Source organism: Centruroides vittatus, unplaced genomic scaffold (assembly GCF_030686945.1).
Source record: "Centruroides vittatus isolate TY-2023 unplaced genomic scaffold, ASM3068694v2 contig_221, whole genome shotgun sequence".
Lineage (NCBI taxonomy): Eukaryota > Metazoa > Arthropoda > Arachnida > Scorpiones > Buthidae > Centruroides > Centruroides vittatus.
In genome coordinates, this window is record NW_027121377.1 from 2,582,793 (window position 1) to 2,605,707 (window position 22,915).

General features: G+C 36.6%; 1 protein-coding gene across 9 annotated transcripts in view; it reads right to left on the reverse strand.

Moving 5' to 3' along the window:
• Positions 1–22,915, reverse strand: part of Hipk (Homeodomain interacting protein kinase) — a 71,663-nt gene that overhangs the window by 40,269 nt on the left and 8,479 nt on the right. Inside the window, exons 2-4 of one of the 9 annotated variants that reach the window (XM_067265328.1) lie at positions 21,803–21,928; positions 3,486–3,592; positions 1,781–2,042 (exon numbers count right to left, since the gene is read on the reverse strand). In XM_067265328.1, the coding sequence (XP_067121429.1) occupies positions 1,781–2,042; positions 3,486–3,580 (357 nt within the window). In that variant the 5' untranslated portion in view covers positions 3,581–3,592; positions 21,803–21,928. Of the gene's footprint in view, positions 1–1,780; positions 2,043–3,485; positions 3,593–5,119; positions 5,741–6,248; positions 6,843–7,882; positions 8,063–8,944; positions 9,686–21,802; positions 21,929–22,915 lie in introns of those variants that run through there. The other 8 variants (XM_067265326.1, XM_067265324.1, XM_067265325.1 and 5 more) reach the window with 8 other exon arrangements.

Here is a 22,915-nt window from a genome sequence, read left to right on the forward strand (position 1 = left end):
TTTGTAAGCTAGCCCACACCATTATCTTGTCATAACTGTTATTTTGGATACTCAATCCTGTGCATCTATGATTTCTATCAATATATTTTTTTCCACCTGTTCTTTAGACAATACATAATTTTGGCAAAGCACAACTTTCCATGATAAAGCTTATTGTTTTCTTGGCACAACTGTTTACGAAAACAAAGTAAATGATATCCAATTTAGTGAAAAATGCTTTAAAAAAAGGTAGATTAATGTTAACATTGTGTAGTTATGAGTTAATTTAGTATTGGCAAAACAGTTTAACCTGTATTGAGCAGTCATCCTCAAGTTCCAAACAGGAAGCTCTTAGTAATAACCAAAAACATTGCATACTTAATTACAAATAGTGTGCAAAATTTAAATTTAACCAATAAAGTTATATGAGAGACACATGATACTAATATATAATAAAGCACAAAGAAAAATGAAATGCTGGTCAAATATTAAAGATTTTGTTACAAAATTAAAATTACTTTATCCAGTTTCTTTCTGTTATCATTAATATTGCACAACTGTTCTTTCAATAATGAAAAATATTAATTAAATACAAAACTAAAGCATAAGAAGGCAATTTTCACTGAAAATAATGGTATATTTCAAACAAACATTTTTCTGCTTTGTTAGTTATTAAAACTGCTTAACAGATCTGTAAATTATTTCATAACTGGTTATTTGGCTATTATTTCATTCCATAAGATTGGCTAATTATAAAGTTAAATTCCAAATGAACCCAACAGAAAATTGAGCCAAAGTCACAATTAAACCAGCAATCTTAGGTACAAGCCTCATAATTATTGGCAATTAAAAATCTTAAATCTAAAGAGTTATAATCTAAAATCAAAAATCTAAAATAAAATTTAACATCAACTCAAACCGCTGTTAAGAGAACTATGACTATGATCCAACTTTGTGTAATTACACTACTCCATCAAAATAATTTTGCAGTTTAGTTATGAAGTACTCATTTAAAGTAGTAGCAATTTCTCAACATGTATTTAAGATATACATTAAAGCTATGTAGTAAACTACAATTAAATTTAATTTTCAATTAGAAAAAAAGTTTATGTCACTTCTAAGTACACTAATTTTAAAAAACTGACCGAACCATAAGGCTATTTTTGTACATATCAAGTTACAAACTATCCAATTCTACTAAATCCACTCTGGAATTTCGAGATCCTTTACTAGAATGACAAATGATAAGTTTAACAACCCGAGTAACTTCCATTTCTGTTTAAGAAACTCTCTCTGTAATTTCCCAACAACAGCATTAAGTAGCAAGCACAAAACCAAAGCTTGCATTTTGGCCAATGGGGATCAAACTCATCATTTGTGATTAGCATTTTGCATATGACTGCATTGAATTAATGAAATTAACGTACAGAATAAAGTTTTTACAACATATTTTCTTCTTACTAATATGAAAAGAAAATCTTTTTGTAAATAAAATTATATTAAACATCAATCTTATAAGCTATATATATATATATATATATACACACACATATATTCTACACTACTTTTAATAAAAATTCTATGCCACACAACAAAAAAAAATTAAAGAGGTGAAAGTGACAATTAACACCTCCGACATCAAAGTTCATAAATGTTTCGACATCCAGACCTCTTTTTTATTATTATTATAAAGAAAATAGGACACCAAGTTAATTTTAGAAACAGAGTTTTATGGCCATGCTCTCAACTAGTTATTACGCTAATAAGAAAAATTGCTCTGCAATATTAAACAATTCCCTACCTGATAGGTATCGAGCAGCTTGATCGTCGAAGCACGAATGAAGTTCTGTGAGGGAATAACCTGAGTGGATGAAGGAGCGGTACTCTTAGCAACATTTCGTTGACCATACGAAATACTGTTAGATGACGATACGGCATATGGAACAATACTATTACACTGATTGTGGTCTACAACATAGTTCACTGCACTGTTTCCATTATCACCCAAGACACCACTGGTTGATGAGATATCACTGACCTGATTTGGATTTCCATATTCCATACTAAAAAAAGCAAATGAAAGATAGACATTAATGCATTTGATATCAATCAATATTTAATAAATTAAAACAAAAAATCAATAAACTAATATCAATTTTTTGACCAAAGCAATGAGACTTTTAAATGACTATGCAACTTTAAAAAAATTGAATCAAACTATTTTATAATTACCGATGCACAATTCAGTTATATAAGCCAAGCCTCAATGAAAATCCTGAAATTTAGCCTTGATAATCACTTTATCACGAGGCATAATTCTCATATAAAAACTTTGCACTCTTACAAAATGCCAGACATTCTTATAGGGTTATAAATAATGATACAATCCTAATTTCAATGCCAAATCATATCTTATTGATTATGCAGAAGTTACATTATGCAGAACATTTCAAAATATAAGTTGAGAGTGTAACAGATGCAACCTTTCCATGATACAAGCTACAGTATACACACAAAACCTAAAACAACCATTTTAAATAATGCAATTATTTAATTAATAAAAGGAAAAAAGAAAAAGTGACTTTTTAAAATTTATGTTCTACAAAATAAAAAACATAACACAGATGCTTTAATAATCCCAAAAACTAAATAAAAGTAAAATGATATCTAAAACAGAGTTTATATATTTAATTCCATCTTTATTCAAAGAAAAATGTTGAACACAAAAATTATGAAATGAGTTAAATATTTTAAAATATTTAACCAGATAATTTGATTCAATAAATACACTAGTCATTTATCTAAGGTAACCTGTCCAAACATAACACTGATGCAGGATTGTTGTTGTGTAACAACAATCCTGTATTGAACTAGTTTGAATTTTTTCGTATTTATTGAATACAAAAAAACTAATTGCAACCAATTGTTTGCTTAATGACATGTATGAATTAATTATTATAAATAAAATATATGTTTTGTACCATCTTTCCTACCAGCACAGGTTTGTTAATAAAACTTGCATAATTAGAAGCATGCACCTGCTGTACCTTCACACAATACTGAATGGTAAAACAAACATTTCAACCATGTTTTAAGTATTTCTTTTATTGTAAAGAATTTAGGTTAGACTGTTATATCCATAATATCATACTTGTAGCAATCAGACAGGAAATACGATATTGATTCCAGCAGCTGTCAAAACAAAGTTTACATCATTAAACAATTATTGATGATGGATCAACTATTAAATTACCATACAGTTGATTTTTAAATTCTTTCTCCAAAACTTGTGATAATTTAAACTGCACTCAAAATAATATATAAGCGACGCAAGTATATTCACTTAAAACTTGACTGTTACCAAAATATTACTTAAGTAAGCTTTGATTAACTAACGTATGAGTCATATAATTTTTTGTATGCAGATATGACACGATTGTTTTTTACACTTAAAAACCTACTTAATAGATATTTTGGAATGCCTATAAAGTGTACTAATTACATACCAATTTAGGTCATCCAGCTTTCTCTTTCTGCACCCTTCGAAGGATGTACTACTGACGCCTCTATGTGATTGTAGATAATGCACTTTATCAAGCATCCCAATATCTCCCTAAAATAACAGTAATATTTTTAATAAAAATAATCACATTAAAACACTTTATAAATATAACAAAAATACAAATATTGTTTTCTTTGGTGTCTCTTTCCTATCATAAAGTATAGCTCAACAAAGGCAACAAACAATTCCATTAATACGTAAATGTTTAAGATTGCAGATATGGTACAAAATAACTCAGGCCTCCGCTGTTAAGAAAGATCGACCGAAACAAACATAAAAAGACAGAGAACAAGAACTCGTCGCGATAACGGTGCCGAGGTAATTAGCTTCGATTACCAAGAATTTCTAATGACTCCATTATGTTTTATGCTATTTAATTGGCATCCGGACACCGGCAAGCATCACAAATAAGCATCATCAATACTACAGGTAATTAAGAAAACTTTTAAAGAAAAGCTCAAGACTGTTAGTTTTCAATAAGTATACTAAAAAATTTCATGCATATTCATCGATAAATTAAGTTGTATGTTCCGCATAACTTAGTCCATATAGAAATGTTGTGTGTTGTTTGTAAATGGACTGTTATGCAGAGCCTTGCCCAAGAAATTTAAGCAAACATTAATTAATGCTGTTCTAGTAATATAATCGTATTTTCTGTAAAAGTTTACTATTACAAAAAATAAAAAAACATTTGAAAATCCATTTTGTAAGATAAAAAATTCTTAAATATTCAGTTTTTTGATGTGCACAAATGTCAAAGTTACAATTCCTGCAAGTATACAAAGCAGTTTCGACATTGGCATATTATTTTGTAACATAAAAAAAAATCAAACGGCAACGTCGTGGGACGTGGAAGCAGCAACGTTGCAAAATCAATGTTTCATAACTGCCACATGTCACCGGCACAAAGCAACTCTAAAACAACTTGCCCCCATAAAAGCGAAACGGAAAGGTATAATCCCACTATTGTGACGCTATATTTTATCTTTCTCATACATAAAATAAACTCCTAATATACCTAATGTCGAGAAAATTATTTAATCTTAGGAGTAGGCTACATCGACCAGTTTCTTGTAATAAAGGTAAACGTCGAGTTACATTATTTTGCAAAAAAGAAGCATGTTACATACACTATTGGAGAATCTGCAATATTTAAAAGTGCACTATTTTCTAGTTACAAAGCAATTTACAGTTACATCCAACCAAATCAAAGTTTTTACTATTGATACCACCATTCAAAAGATCCCACTCTATCCCCACCCTTCATTAATATCTAATTTCTGCCATTTGAAAGTAAGAAACTGCACAGAGAACTCTCAATTTTACTCGAACAGATCACAAACTATAATTTAAACATTAATATTTCTGCAATTGAGCTTGTTATAATGGAATAAAGTCAATTTTCTGATAATTTTACAAATTTACCACCCACAGAGGTGATGGCAAACTTCAAGAGAAAAAACAATTCACATTTTCCTTTGTAGCTGTTAACAATTCACAGGATATATAACACAAACGATATACTTTAAGTAGACTCTTTCAACCAGCGTGAAACTGTACCAACGAAAAAAATAATACCATTTCTGTGATTCCATTTTGATTCCAAAAACGAAAAATAAATTTCGAAAATTTCGTCTTTCGAAACCGAATTCCATAAAGTTAACAGATGGCACCACGCACCAAACAAACCGGCGGAAACATTCCTCACGAACTGCACACTCGAACACGCAGAAAGCGGCGCACAAAACAACGTGGAGAGACAATTAAATCCCCCCGCTTACGACCGTAGTTAAAAAGAGTATTGTAAAATTGCCCGGGGCAAACGGCGTGAGAAACAATACCAGAAGTATTACGTCACGACTCGACGGTCCGAGGAAAAAAAAACAGCACAGAAAACACCAAACAACGCGGGAATCCGGTAAAAATGTGGGTTAAGCTCTTTCTATAGTTTAAACACGCAGAAGGTTAAGAAAATAATGTTTCGCACGAAGACGGATTTCGAAATTAAATAAACAAAAAGGGTCGTAAGTACTAATCGCCCGCGGAATATTTACAGAACGTGACGCCACGGTCGACGCGACGCGACGCGCCAGCCAACTTGGCCGGAAATTAATTCGACCCTCTGCCAAATTTAACTTGTTTTTTCCCGTAAAATATTCTCTTTCCAACTCATCGATACGTTCGTATTCCAATCTCGTGCCAAATCGTCGCCCCTCCTTCCCCGTTTCCCGCCCCAAAACTAATTTAGGATTCCTCTTATTCCTCGGTCTGGTTTCAATCCCGGTAACCCCGATGCGCGCAAATGCAAAAATATCCGATTACACGCCCAGAACGTAGAATATTTTTAAAATTTAAAAATTATTTAAGTCGGAGAGAACATCGCGCCGACGAATTTAACACTGCTCGCATCCTCTCCCCCTCGTCGCATTTAAAAAAAAGCCCAACAAACTAGAGCATCTTGCGGCGCGACTTGCCCTCGCGAGCCGAGAAGCGACCAATGGCCTTTCGAAATATTTAAATCGCTGCGATAAGCGATTGGTCGTTCGGCAGAACGACGCTAGCGACTCGTCCCGATCGCGTGGCAGAAGCGATCCGCGCGCGCGAAAGACCAATAGGCGAAGTGAAACGGACGAATAACGAATTTTTAAGTTTTTAAATGGCCAGGACGAACGTGTCTCGCCGGGCGTTGTCGCGTCGCAACACCTACCGCATTTCGAATCGGGCGGAGACGTCATCCAGTCGATAGAAAACGTGGAAGGGGAGGAGAAGCGAAATCCTCAGACAACTCTAAATAAGCTGGCGTTCGCAAGTCGAGGAGGATTCCATTCCGAAATGGAATACCTGGCTCCGGGCGGTGTTCAGTGTTTGTGCGAGAGGCGACGGTGTTCTATCCCCTCGTTCTCCCTTCGGATTATCGAACGATCCCAAAGGGGAAAGATTGGCAGCCGGTTATATATTTTACCTCCTCGTACGAAACACCTGCGCGAGCTTATCTGCCCACATCTGTCCAAGACTTCTATGGCGCTATTCCCCGACGAGGAGCGACGACGATAGTCGAGTCGACGCGATAACCGGGCGAGGTTGTTTATCGCCCCGCTCCCACGTCACACAGAAAATCTGCCGGTAAACACTCCCGGCCTCTACTCTCCGAGGGGGAACGAGCCTTCTCGCGTCCCCGTCCCGACCACTCGACGGTCGTTAACCCTCCCGGCTCTTCTCCGTCTGCCACATTTCGGATGTAGGCCATGTGCGTCGGGTGCTGGCAGACGGAGACCAACCGACAGCCGCCTCTCTCGCTCCCTCCCCTCTCCGCCGACAACTACGTCCGCGTGACGTCACCGTCCTTGAAAAATCCTAGAAGCGCGCCGACGTCACCGGCGGCGCGAGAACTGTTGCCAGATTCGGGAGGAGCCGGGCGCCTACTACGCGCCTTATCCAATGCGCTCGGTTTCGTCGCAACGCAACGCCGGCTCCTCGTTTTCCAAAAATTTCTAATCTCTTTCGAGGAAGGGCGAGCGGGGAATGAGGGGGAAGGAAATGGACGGATTCTGCGAGAATCTCGCGAGTTAGCGGAACGTGACGCGCCGTCGGCGTACTTGGCAAATTTCCAGAAATCCGCGCCCCCAATGACGTCAAAAGGCGGTGACGCGAGTCTGTTCCCCCCGCGAGTTCGTGCGAAACATCTGCGTTTGACCTTCGTCGACATGTTCTACCTGTACCGTTTTTCGATAACGACACAACGCGCTCCCCAATGAGCGATAATTCAAGGTCGGGCGCTAATCGCACGCGGCGACCGTCGCCGTAAACACCAGACACCGCGTCAGTCGAAACGCAGCCGAATTTCAAAAACAACTAAAAAAACTGGCAACTTCGACGATAACGTGCTACTCGAAAAACGCATTAATTCCTGGAGCGCCGCGATGCATTCGGCAACGCCATCTATGTGCACCTAATCGAACGACTAAACAATACCCTCCTCTCTCAATTCGTTCGGTACGCCACTCCGAAACACGAGACGTTTCGTGACACCCGAGCACGAGACGCGTTCTACCGAAACGGCGTCGCACGCGATCCGTTTCGCGTGCTTCTTTCGTAACTTCCTGTTCGAGGCGACCCGCGGCGGCGAAAAATGTCACGACAGCAGCTGCGGCGCCATCTACTGGCTTCTTCCTCGGGTCGAATGGGCGGAGGCCGGCCGACAGGGAGGGCGGGAAGCGGATGTTTCTGCAGAACGTAACGAACAAAAGTAGGTAGTTACCGGGCCTCCCGGCCCGACCGACAGGTGAGGCCTTCGATCCACCACCTGCTCTGGAAGCAGCTAGGCCGAGAAAGGATATTTACCTGTAGAAAAACTAGGGGATGAATAGACACTGGAACTATTTTGGTCGGCAGCTGTCGTGCGGTCACAGATTGCCGGTAGCCAACAGAAACATAATTGAAAGCAACGTACTCCCCGTCTCCTTTTGTCCCACTCCCCCGCTCGACCGTTCCACAATGCACCATTCAGAGTTCCCCTCTTCTAGAAAAAAAGCAGGAACGGAGACCGAGGAGCTTGTCCCAAACCGTCCCGAGCACGTTTACGAACGCCAACCTAACAACACGTCCCCTTTAGGAAATTATCGATAAAGTCAACCCCCTTCGGGGCGTAAATGGCAAAATGGACGGGCGTGAAGCGCATTAGGAAAGGATGGGTGGCTCTTCCGTTTCCTGTAAATACCAGCCAGGTGCAATGGAGATAAAATAAAACGAAGGGAAAAAAAGAGAGCGAGGTCATCACCGGTTACCAGGCGCCATAACAAAATCGCAAACGCAGGACGAGAGACGTCGCGACAAGTTCACGCGACATTTCCTCCACAACCGAAGACGCGAGTGGGCGATGGCGACAAACGAGATTTCGCGCAACTGGAACAATAAAGATAAACACATTTCTTGGCAGATACGTAGGTTACTTTAATGACATCATCCGCAGTTTGACGTTGATGGGAAATGACGAACATCCTGTTGGGTGCAATTTCGAACGCCGCGACCTTTACAGGCGGAAAAAAGCGCTGAAATAACGACCTGGTTCGCCCGTCCGTCCGTCCGTCCGTCAAAAAGCCACAAAAACACCCCCGTAAAAAAGTGCCATAAACCGAGTGAAGTGGAACGACGGTAATTTCTGGGTATTCTATTGTTCTTGCAAAGAAACACATCCGGGAAGGCGACGTTTTTTTCCCGTCTTCGACTGAAAAACGCGCTGGATGGATGGGTTCTCGGGGGACTCCCATCTTTTTGGATGAAGTCGAAGAGATTCGATCACGACGCCCGGTGGCGCGAGAAGGGGGCGAAAGAGTACATAAAGTTTTGCGCGATCGATGGCGACAAGCGCGTCTTGATCAAACTTTCTGCGATAAGGGCACGTACCTGGATAGGAATCTCCATGGCGCACGATCTGTAATCCACGGCAGATCAGAAGGCAGACGCGCATACACATAGGTGGACCGGCAGACAAAGACACTTAACAAGAGGAATGGCCGAATCCATACATCTGTCTTGGCCACATGCACGCACGGCACACACACACGTGTAAGTGAAGTGAGGAGGAGAGGTGGCACCGACTGCTCCGCAGAGGGAGAGCGGGACAGATTAAAAGGCCACTTATGTGCTCCCCCAGCAGCTACGTCAATCGATGGACACGTCCCCCCTTTCTCTCTCTCAGGGAAAGACTGAAGTGTTCATTAGAAAGCGTGAACAGATGGCGTGACGTCCGCGCACGCTTCGCACCCGTTTGGAAACAACTGTGGCACCCGCGCTCCGACTTAACGACGTCGTAAGGATTCTTCCCGGCTCCCATTAATCTGTGCAGCTGGAAAACAACTCTTTAAAAACGACAGCGCTGCTGGAAACACGCACCGGCACACACAAACACATACTGCAGGGGAGGAACGCAGATACGTCAACCGTGTGCAGCTGCACGTCCCCTCCTAAAGGATGAAAGGGGGTTTCTCTTCTAATTTCCGCCTGTCAGGGGTGGACGGCGCTTGACCGATAACGCTCCGTGCCTCGGGAGCCGATCACGTGATGTCGGCGTCGCCGCGTCACGCAAAAATGGCGACGGGATGGGCTCCTTCCCGACTCCGAAGGCGCGCACGTCGTATGCAAATGGGCGAAGTGCAGATTCCACACCTAATTAAACTCGGAATTCCGACCGAATAGTTGTAAACACAGGCGGGCGGGAAGGAGTTGTGCTCGCGCGCGCGCGCCGACTGCAAATTATTGTAATTTCGCCGCAAACACCAGCCCGGACACGAATTGTAACAATTAAAAATGTACGCGTTGCAGAATTTCATTCGGTAAACATTCATTAGTCGCTCACGTCTGCGTGCATTCGGGGGAGGAGGGTGGTTTTTCTCGGGGAGATTCCGGCACGAAAACGTGTCTGTGTTGCAGCCTTTCCACCTTAATTTCCACCAAAAGGAATTTCTTAAGGAATAAAGGATAAAACCGAGGCGTACTGCACAAGAGCAAAGCGATGCCATCAACTTGCGTAACGTAGACGGAACCGATCAAAGTTCGCCAACAGGTGAAACCGCTACGAACTCCCCTCACTGCTAAGTAAACGGGCTAAAGTTCCCGCGTCACGTGACAGCGCAGAAAGGGTAAAAAGTCTCATTCGATACGGTTCTACCTCTACTCGAATGCGTACACTCGGGAAATGTGACAATGTCGTTCCCAAGAAACATGGAAGAGGTTAACGAGGACAGTAGGACACAGCAACCCTTAACGACCCAGGTTATTTTTTCGTGTCACACGATAGATACACGCATTGAGCCGATTATTAGGAACGAATTAAAAAACGCGTTATTAGTATCATTTAGAGCACGGGATCATAAAAATGAAGAGCAGAATAAGATTCCATCCAACGGCACGTGTTTTTCCTCGTCCAAGCGTCAAGTCGGAAGACGAAAGTCCAACAAACTTGCCAGTTCTCGATTCAAACTCGAGGGTAAGCGAGAACAAATACCGGTCACGTGACGGCGGGGGAGCTTAGAAACCAATCTCTGCTCTGGCAGCTGTTTATTCCTACTGTCTATTCAACCCTGCGAATATTTTAAGCACAATTCGTTTCGACATCACTCTCTTCGAGAATCACCGTGCCAAAGATATTTTAAATCGTCCTAGAAACAGCACGCTTCGTCATTACGCCGGTACACCATTAATTCCAGTTTCTTCTCTCCGGCAAGGGGAAGGAAGGAGTATTAAATCTTGTGATACTGGGAACGAGATCGGTCTCGCGAGCGCGCGAAATACGATGGGTGGCCAGCACCAACACAAGCAAAGCTTACGAAGAGAAAAAAAGTGGAGAGAGAGGGAAAGGAAGCGGGCACAAAATTTAAAATTGAGAGTGACTGAGTATTAACAGTCTGCAGTATGGTGGCTCTCCTCTCTCTCCCTTCTCGGAGGGTTAATAAAAGCGACAGTCCCACAATGCCCTACGGGATACCCTCCCGAACGAGAGTCGACAGCGGGAGTTCGGAGCAACGGGGTACACGATGACTACACAAAAGAATCGATGACGGCGGCATCGTCAGCTGCATACAGACAACTCCAGCCGAGCCTGTAAGAAATTATGGGATGCCGAGAGGGAGTCGCTTCCGATACAGAAAAAAATCCTCCCCCCGATATTAAAGCAGGAAACAATGGGGTTCCCGACCATTCTGTTTTTCCTCTTTAATAAATAACGCCATTACCAATTGGTCTAGAATTAATCGTCATTGCCGATTGTCCAATGAGAGACGAGATGGTTGCACTTCACCCGTGGATCCCCGCAGGTGCGCACTTCCCATCTAGAAAACACATTCCACCCATCCTACTGTGAAAGCTTCTTTTGGTGGAGCTAACTGTAATTACGATCGAGGAAATGGAATGGAGACCAGACCCTCGGGAGGCTTTGTTTCTAGGGGGAAAAAAGCCCTCTCGCGGAAGGGAAAACTTTAGTATCCACCCTATAACCAGAAACTTCTCAAAATACAAACGAGTGTAACGTATGCCCCCCTCGACAATTAACGAGCGTCGCTGCTAAGCGGGGGAGTAACCCAATCCAGTGTTTTCTAAAAACGGAACGAATGAGAACGGGCCCAGGCCCTAAATAAAAACTTTGTTTTCTAAAGATACAGTCCCGAATTTTCTCACCCTATTCATAAAGCCGATGAAATGCAAATTGGAACGCGCAACGCCTTCCCTAATTAATGAGATGTTTCAAAAAGGGGGCAAAACGATACAAACCTGAATTTTTAAAACAGCGAGACACCAGGCCTTAGGAGGTTTTGTTTGTCGAAAACATATGGCTCCCCGGGGGAAGTAATCTAAATATACAGACCATACAAACAACAATTTCTTCAAATTAAACTAGTTTCGCAGGGGGTCATCACAATTAAGCGAATAGTAATGTTTCCAGAAAGGAAGAAATCCCTTCGCCCCACGTAAAACCCAGCGATTTTACGAAACATATGAGGGGTCGAACGGTCGAGCGCCTCCGGCACCGTAACCGAGGGACAAAATTTAATAGGATTAGCAACACGTGCCGAGTCGACACCGTTCCCAGAGTACATCACTCGATACGGAATCCCTCCTTTAGAATAAAGAAAAATACGTATATTTCTATATTCTCAACCGTAAACGTGACCTGTTTAGCGAAAGTTCGCTATATGCGGGACACTCATTTACACTCATTACGTATCAAAGTGCGTGCTGGGAAAGCCGTCGATCCGAACGAAATAAACTGGAGAAAATTTAATTAATTTTGTGCATGGTTGCCCGTTTGTGGGTCTTCGAACGTAGCTGTACTCTCAGAGAAAAGTACGAATGACCTAAAACGGGGGGTAGAGAAATACGCGCGCGAGGCGCGAATGTTCCATTCTTCTTTTCCGCGCGAACTGTCTCTTAAAAAACTGTGTCGAGCCGACGGTGACATAATTAATAAAACTATAATTGGAAGAACCGCTCGAGCCTCGCAGCATTTCCTCATCAACGTGACTGGGGAGAGAAGAGAGAGAGGAGAGGTGCCCCGGGTGAACTGCACTACATGCCACTCGCTCTCCAAACTGGTTCAAACGTAACCGATAGCAAGGGGGGAAGGAGACGACTTCTTATCAACCATGTCTTGTGACGGGGCAGATAAAATACTGTAAAATCATCCTGCCAGCTGCCATTAGTCAAGCGCTTTTGGTCGAGTGACAGCAAGTAGAGCGTGCCTGGGTTGCACTTTTATAATCTAAGCGACGATTGCAACCCGGAGGACTTTATGTTCGCAGCGAAAATGAACCTTGGACAGGGGGGAATCCCCGCAGGGCAGCACGGTTCTCTTATCAACGAGAAAAGCGATTCGAATTTTAGCCGGCCCACATTTTTGAAACTCGTAAAATATGTCTTCTCGGGTGGAACGGGGCAATGTTGCCAGCCAGACATCAAAAAATAAACCTCAAGATAAAAAGACCCGCTCCGAAATACGAAATTAAACTTATAGTATTGGAAAATCCCCCAGCCAACCCGCGCGCGGGTTCGCCCGCCGTGCGACGCTACGCAAAAATCACCCCCCGTTAATCAACGAAACTGCGCAGAAACCTCCAAAGTCTCGTAAACTCTTGCGAATGCTAATATTTAAAACTAACGAGCCCTGTGAGGCCGTAGTCATCCGCGTCGTGTCAGAGCCATCCAGGGGGAAAGGGGGAAACACTCGACAATGGTAGAAACGGCCAATAACGGTTGACGGGACGAAACAATCGTCGAAAAGAAAAAGCCATTCCGGTGGGGTGGAAGTAAAAGATTGGTGTTCTCCCGTTTAGTTTTAATGTCCGACATTATTTTCCAAAATAAACGGAAACATTGGAAACTAGTGTAATGTTTGGCTCGGCGGGGAGAGTGCGGGGGTGTAATTTCCAAGTATAACGACCATTTTCTATCGACGCAGCAGCCGATCGAGAATAAGGCATCAGAAAGGAAGCAACATGCATACAATTATGGCCGAGTCGGCAATTAGTGACCTCCGAGTTGTTTCCTCTCCCGTAGTAATTTACATTTGGAAACGGGATTCGGTCGAATTGCATCACCGTAATCGGAGGAAAAATTTTATTTTTAAAGTTAGCTGCCGCTGCAAAGCGCGGGCTATTCTTGGACACGAAGAGAAATATTTCTTTGTGTGACGGGTGGACAACTAACTGCAGTCCATCGTCACAAAGGAACGATTCTTTTCAATCACACCAGCACAGCCTGCAGCCTTCAATGAGTCACACTCTGCATATTTAGCCCTCCTTGACTTTTCTTTCCTGACTCATTCTCCGCGTATAAAGCGAGTGTTCCCGAATCAAAATTACACTAAGAATTTTATTTACTTTTTCCCGACTCCTGATTTATACGGTATGCAAATCAACAACTTCTACATCTGTATGACAGAATTTACAAATCATTACACTGGCAGAATTGTAGAAAGGATTTCATTTTTAAATTTTTCCCCTGTCGACTTAATGGATGTTTTTCGGGGAGTGAAGAGTGCATTCGACTTAACGACCGCCCAATAATAATAATAATAATAAAAATTAGATTAAATCTGATGCCTTATTGTAACAGCCAGTAAACCCTGTCACATCTGCAGCCTGCCACCAGTCTATGGGGGATGTTTACAAAACTATAAATTTGTCTACGGCTTCTTAATGACCATTGCTCTACAGACGTGGAAGCATTTGTAGTGTACTTTTTGACTTAATAGTACTTGTAATGTGGCACCATCTGAAAACAATACACCTATCCGGGTGTTTCTAGGCAGCTATCTGGTTACTAGACAACATAATTGTTTGCTGGATAGTGAAATCTTATACTCCAAGACTTAAAAGATTAAATGACAAACCTGAGTTATCTGCAGTTCCTGCAGCTAATAATTTGATAAGCCAAGAAATCTTTAATTTCTTTTACTTAGAATAAAATATCCGGGCAATTTTAAAACGGTTTCTAGGATGGAAGTGGAAGTGTGGAGCTGAGCCTAGTGGAACTGTGTTAAATTACAAAGAAACAGAGATTAGATAAAGTATATTTCCTCTAGAAGGGAAAAATGCCATGTTAAAATGAGATTTTTTGCAAAAATTTAAGACCAAACACTTCTAAATAATAAGTTATCAATTGTTCCACTTAATGTAATTTTTTTAAATGTAAACACTACTGTCCTACTTTTCGGATAACAAACAATATTTCCTTTTGCTGGGCAAATAAAATGCGAAAGGTTAATCAACCACAGACTCAAAAGTAAACGCAATTTATTTGCCAAAACATAGAATTTTATTGCTTCTAAGGAGGCATTTGCTGCAAGAGATTTAAAAATTTAGAAATGAGCTAACCAAAATTTGAAAATAGAATGAATGAGCATTCTGGGAGAATTGGTTGTAATTTCAAAGAAATGGCATGACATCTGTTAGTTTTGAAATAAACAGAATGATGTCATGCTCTAATGCTAAAAGTATACAGTCAATGACAGTCATGACTGGCCTTGTTCTACAGGGTCATAAGAGAAAAAAAAACAGGAAAAAACTATAGCAGCAGTTCCCTAACATTTCTAAATTCTTTACAGTATAAATGCATTCACATATCTAAAAGCAAATGTCAGCCTTTTCTTCTCCTCATTGAGATGATTTCACGCATCTCTCTCTTAAGGCCAACATGCAGTTTTATTTTTTTTTTCAAATCGACTTAAACTGGAATGTGTAAATTTGCTAACTGAATATTTTATAGAAGATAGGATCGCTCCTAACAAGGCCTGTGTTGCATTTTCTCAGGACGGCACTAGAACAGCTCAGGGCAATCCGATATACAAAAATCTGATACCGTAATTTCCTGTTAAACTGTCAGATCTGATAGAATTCCCTTATAACTTCTGTTTTTATACTTTTAAATAAAATTTTGAACAAAATGAAATACCAAATCTATCCAATTTGGTTATTAAACTTCAATTTTTCAAGTAAATGAAGAAATGAAAGTATATCAACTCACTTTGGATGGACAACTTACAAAAAACATATACAAGATGCTGGTATCACTGTACACAAGCTGAAGAACTAATTCCTTAATAACATAAATTCACATCAACAAATATTTTGTGTTTTTATTTAAATAAAAGCATATTAAGATACTAAGTTAATATTTGTGAACAAATAATAATAACCTGACAAAACATCACCCCATAAATTGGAATTTTAGACATTCTTTTATATAGCTGCAAGCACTGTTCCTGATGTGATGTTACATTGAGTTGTAAGGCAAAATTCTATGTTAATCCAGTTTCGTACAGAGAGAAAAAAACACTACTGGATGAGTAATGATTGCATTCCAACTTGCAACATAAGGTGAAAAATATCCAAGAAACTATCTTATCTAAATAATTAATTTAAAAAGTCACTCTTTTCTTTTACATTTAATGGGTCTTTATGCTTGGACTTTTTAAGTTAAAATATTCAAAAAATTCTTTCTAAATGAAAACTTAAATGTCCTAGACTTATACAAATTTTATTTATCAAGGAATCTTTCACCTTACATAAAAACAACAAAGACAATTAAAAGAAAACTTCAAAAGCTCTTCCAGATTAAACAACTACAGGTTAATGACTCAAACAATTTTCTACATATAAAAAAGTATTTGGAAAGGAAATGCAAAATTCCAATTCGCAACTACTAAAAAAGTAGGTTGAAAATTATAAATAATATATAATTACTCTAATATTTATTCTCCAATTAATAATTCATGCTTAGATTTGAGCGTCAACACTTCCTTTATCCCAAAACTGTAGACTGAAATTAATTACTGGAGGAAATTCTGAATTTAAAAAATTATCTGATTAGCATTATATATTTTACGCCACCGATAATTTCCTCTAAGTGTGACATATTTTATGAAACAATACTTTCAGAGGAAAATCTGTATAACAAAAGAACTTTTCTAACAATAATATACAAACATATATATTTAATATTAAAACCATCTAGATAGAATGTCCATTGGCAGCAGCAACCGCAACCTGTATGGACGATGATGCCAAGATGACAATATCAGTTATAATTGTAAAACTATGATGATAAATATAAAGTCATCCACAAACAATAGAAATTAATTTAAATATAGAATAAGGACTTCAATCGCATTAATGACAAGAGTAGCTGTCTATAAAGCAGAACATACAACCGGATACAGAGATGAACAGATGTCATTACCTACTGAGCTAGCAGTTACAATTTCCAACAATTCATGCCATGCAAAAACAAAACAAAAAAAAAAGTTAGTGTTGTTGAAACTATTGATAAAACATCTGTCTAAATAGAGCAAAGAAAAATTTACAAGAGGTTGGCAAAGATCAAAAAATATAAAGAAAATATAATTGTAATTTCTGGACGATAAAATTTTATTATTTGGCCAATTACACACAGCTTATTCTTATTTTTAACGTAAATTTTACATCAACTTTCAGAACAAATATTTAATTATACTACATGTATATATAAAATTTTGAAATTGTAGAGAGGATTCTTTGAATAGTCATAATAAGCAAAAAGGATTTACTAAATCACATAGTACTTACTACATGAACTAGAGGATCAAATCAAATTTTTTCAGGAATTTATTTGCTTAAACATCAGTTTTTAATTAGCAAAATTTGCAAAAATTGATAGATTTATTCATACAAAACTCAAAATTACACACAGAGTTCTAATCTATAAACTCGAAGACTGGTTTACATCATCTAGACATGTGCCAATGATAATTTGCTTTGAAAAATATCCCAAACTTTCCAAAGTCGACAATTATCTTTCACAAAGAAAATTAATTAAATAACTAGTTTATAGATTAAAAGTGAAACTTATTGTTAATCAGAACAACATCTAATCTATAAAGCATGGTTCATTAATAACTTTGTTTATTCATTTGATCCTCGGTACTTTTCAATAACTAGGCAACTGGAAAACAAAGAACGATTCTTACATATTCAAAGACTTAATAAAACTATATTGTTATAAATCCTCCTTGTTCCTTACAAGCTTACTTTGTAGTAAAAGATGAAATTTAAAAGTTTAAACCATACAACTCACATTATATATAAAAATAAATACATTAAATTATTAAACATCTTGTAAAAATCTCTGCCGATACCTCCAAAAACTTGAATGAAGAACAATGGCTAAACTACATACATTCTAAATAAAATATAGAAAGTACTACACACATTATATCATAATTAATTTAAATTAATAAATAAGTTTCCTCATCTCACTTTCTTTTTTTACATAAAGTAGTATTTACAGAATAAATCCCAATGCTGACATAGCCATGGTGTACCAATCAAAGACACTATCTTCTAATATATATATAACCCATTGAATGTGTGTCTGTCCGTGTAACGTTATGCCAAAAATGGGCACTAGAGGCACCCCTATCGTGTGTCATATTTCAAACATTTAAATTAACAATATAAAGTTTAGTTTTTAAGATGAAGAATTGTATACATTTATATATATTAAGTGCATCAAGCATGCCTTATAAAAATTTGTAATGCTGCTAGAACACCCACTAGGGGGTGACCCAGGCTACTAGTACCTCAATAAATCTTTGCAGATTTAGTAAATTAATAGAATGCCATTCTAAATAAGTTCTCAAATTAAAATCAACAGATCATCGGATGCTTGGATATAATGCCGATCCTTCTACTTGTTCCTTCAATTGCAATCCATTATCCAGCCATGCTACTCCTGGATCTGTCACAGATTCTAGAACTGATTAGATAATGTAGTAATTCTCCAATGAATCAACAGAATTATCTTCTGAATGCAAAATGAGCTTCATTGTTTAACTTTTGAATAGTAATTGTATGAAGATTATCCATAACAGAAACTAACCTTTATCGGTTTTAAAAGGCGGAGTTTATGGTTTCATTTGGGAAATGGCTCATATGGAGAAACCATTCTTTTGGGTATTTTACTGCATTCAAATGTACATTCTGTCAGTAAAAACTTTATAGAATTGTATAGGAAATTTTTAAAATCATTCTTCAAACTTTGAGGAAACATTTTTAGGTATTTTTAGAGAGACTGTTATAAAATATATGCTAATTTTATTGATGTAATGCAAGATAAAAAAGCTTAAAATTTGAAAGAATCTCCAATTTGACCTAAGCCAAGAGATAAATTTGTAAAATTAACTGCCAAAAATCGGATTTATTTAAAATGCAAGCAAAAAAACTGGCCTAGTTATTCAAACATCAAGCAAAATTTAAAAAAAAAATTACCAGGATATAAAAAGTTTAGAATTTACTGCAATAACAACGTAAAAAAATAAGTCTGAATGCTAAAAACCCATTATATAATCACATTTTTCATGAATTAACAGTTTACAAATGGCAGTAATTAACCAGATGTTTCCTAAATAATTAGGAATTCTGAATTTAGTCTTCTTCAAAAAGCAAGTATGAAAATATTTATTTATAGTGTTTACTATTGTTAATAAACAAAGCTATTAGTTCCATTAGCAAAATGAAACTGTTTAAAAATACCACACCAACAAAACAAATTTTTATCAACAAACAAATGGAATTAGCATTGCTTAGGTTCAAACAATAATTTATATTTTTACTGTAAGTACACGGATATTACTGAGTATTTTTACATAATGACTTCCAAATTAATAATAGAACTATAAGAATAATAGATACTATAGAAATATTCTATAGAGCACTGTTAAACAATGATATATATTAAAACAATATTTATTGTCTACTTTGCAGCTATTAAGTCCAGTTTCAATTGTAACAGGAACTAAACTATAACTTTCACTGTAGCCACATAATTCTTCCACTCTAGCCTAGGTTTACAGTGGTAATTTCCCATACAAAACTATGTATTTTTAAATAATCAAATTAAAAATTCGATAAATAATTACCTAACAATAATTTGTAATGTCGGGCAAATAAAATAAGCTTAAACAGAATTTAAAACTAAAGCTTTGTTCAAATTTATCTACAGAAAAATAATATTTATAAATTATATATCAAGCAAACAATCCATACACGAGTGCACAGTATTTTTAATTCACGAATCCACTTAAATGGCAAGTGAGCAATTACTTTACCACCGTAAACAAAAAATACAAAACTTTTTATACCACAACTTTGCAGGAATCCTTAGTTAACATCGCAAATTCATAAACACCCATAAATAAAATAGGCGTGTTCCTTCTCATTATGTGGCCCGTAAACAAAGGCTGGAAGTTATGCAGTTACTTAACTAAAATTTTATTTGAAAAAATACAGTTGTTGCAATTGTCAATGTGCAGATATGTAACTCTATCAGATAATTTAAAATTAATCAATATCCTAATCCTGAATAAAGTAACACAATAAAGGTTCATCAGATACAACATAATTAATGATTTTAATTGTGGAAAAATATGTTTTATTGTATTAAGAATGTTTAAAAATTGAACCAAGTTATATTAAAAATAAATTGAAACTCGTGTGAAAAAACAGTAAACAAATCTAATAACAAAAGTGTATGTTGTTGTGCATATTTCATATAAATCAAGAAAATTTTAAGGATCAGAATATTCTATCTCTATAATGTTCTCAATATAAATAATCTAATAGAAAACACAAAAATAATTAAATATATATATTGTTTTCTTGCAAACGTGTATTTACTTGACTATAAACAAAAACACTTGCAGTCAACCGAACATAAATTTCATTAAATTTTTTACATTCATGCACATAACTGCTTGTCCTTGAATTTGTTTATAATTTTATTATCTCTTCTGAAATTCAAAGTTTATAAAAATTGATTAGTTGATGATCAATACATATTTCGATTGTTGTCGGCAATGTCGCGTATTTTCCCCTTCCCAAACCGCTCTGTTTTGCTATCACTACAAATTATTATTTCATATTTTCACTTTAATACTTTTTAAAACAAAGTTTTAACAAAAGTTTATATGTACGTACATTTGTCCAAACAAAAAAATTCTATTTAAATATTTTTCAGTATATTCACTACCTAACTACAAAATATTTAAGCCCTTGTTTAATTTTAACTGCAAACAGACTGCAATTACAGTATATGGAAATTTTCTTCCTTTGTTTAGTCAATAAAACAGAAGCTTGTACTTAAGGATTTTTACATTTAATTTATTGAAAGTTATAATCAAAAACACAAAGATTCACTGAAAGAAGAAGAAAAGGAAGAGGAAGGCAAGAAAATAAGTGTTTTGATTTTTCCAAATTTATTGCTTGTTTATAAGGTTTGTTAATTTTGCTTTACATGGAATGAACTGTTGATATTTTATATCCTTTCCTGATTAAATTTAATTAACAATTAAATTAACTTTCAAATTACACAATAAACAGCCAAGAAATAAGATATTTATACTTTAAGAGCAAAGTTAATCTGACACTAGTCAAATTCGACAAATAAATTTATTTTTAAAACTTTTAATTTATTAAAAACTAAAATAAAGTATTAATAAAAACCAAGGCTTAAATCTGCAGTTTTCATTCTTACTAATTAATCTTACATCTAATGATATAGATTATAAAAACAAAACTAAAATAATAAAATTATATTTCTAATCATAAAAATGTGCACGAAAATATTCATTTCAATTCATAATTAAATCATTAATTAACATCAAAATTTAAATTTACAAGATCAATATTTATCACTGTATAAAAACATAATTAACCAAATTAAATAAAAAATTAACTCTATTTTAGAAGTGAAACTACCCCTCAGTTGAAGAATTCATCAGATAGCAAATAAATATTCCAGATATTTGTTGGCTTAAGAGTCAAACTTATTACACAATGAAATTTTCATAACATACTTATAACTTCTCAAACCAAGGAGTCATTGCAAATCTTTAAATTAAGCGATGACAAACTTGGATAGAATATTCTCTTTAATGTTTAAAAAACTTATTATCATTTGATCATTTAAAATTAAATTATACAAATGCTTTAAAAAAATTACATTCGCGATTACGAAAATAATTTGACGAGTGTCTCAAATTTTTATGATGCAAAACCATTCAGTTTGGCCATTGAATTCTTAATTACTAATTAAATATGAACATGTTTATGCTAATCAAACTTAATTTGTTACAATTAAATTAGCCACAAATAATGTTTGATCATTAAAAGAAGTCTTATAATTCTAAAAAACACAAAGAAAGAAAGAAATAATATATGAAAAATAAATAATTACCTTCCTGTATTTGATATTATCATCTTAAGGTCGATTTCTGCTCGTTTTGATACTGATTGATCGTCTTTTCCAAATGCTTCTACACTCTTATTTTCTCAATCGTTTATATTCAACATCAGTAGTTTACTGAAGTCAAATACTTGAGTTACTTATAACATTTTAAAATAAAATTTAAATATATAAAAAGAATAATAAATAAAACAAACACTTAAAATATATTCATGTTCATATTTAATTTTAATATAACTACATTCTTAACAAAGTATTACAGTAAAAATTTATTTTTAAATATAATAAAAGTATAAATTTAGTTAAAAAATACCTTAAAATTATTTAATCATGTTTGCATTTTCCATTACATTATATATCCTATGGCTTTGTTAACTATGTACCATGAGTGCTAAGAAAAACATTCAAGCCCACTATGGGTTTGATAAGCCCACAAAGTGGTGGTTAAATGGTAAAGAACAATCTGATATATCCAGATCAAACTTCCCTTGAAAATCAGAGGGTTCTCAATCTTTCAGACCAACAAACTGACATATTTATGACCTCAGCTATTAGGCTGCCACTGTTCTGTAGCAGTCACACACAAATCTCATATTACCAACTAGCAGGTAGGCCCAGCATTGCTCAGGCAAAAGTAACGATAGCGAAGATTAAGATTATTACATTATAGTCACAAAAGAAAAAAGTAATTTCATCAACAAACTAAGTATTTCTAAAAAAAAATTGAATTTGAAAATCGAATGTTCTAATATTGTTCGATTTTCACGACGTGTTCTGATTATATCGTTCGATTTTCATCGAATGTTCTAAAGAAGAAAGATCGAGAAAAACCAAACTAATCTGTTTAAATTTGAAAATCGAATGTGTTCTAACATATTACTCTTTTTCTTTTTTCTTTTTTCCAGAGCCCGTAAATCTTGCATGTCACTTTCTCTTGTTCTCCATTGTTACTTCACAGTATCATCATTACTTAACACTTTGGTACTTAAATTTGGTACCCTAACTGTGTACCAAATTTCAACTTTCAACTCCTAACCATTTGGACACGTCTCGATGACGTATATAGAAGCTTTAATCCCGTCCCTCCCCCGTGGAGAGGAATTT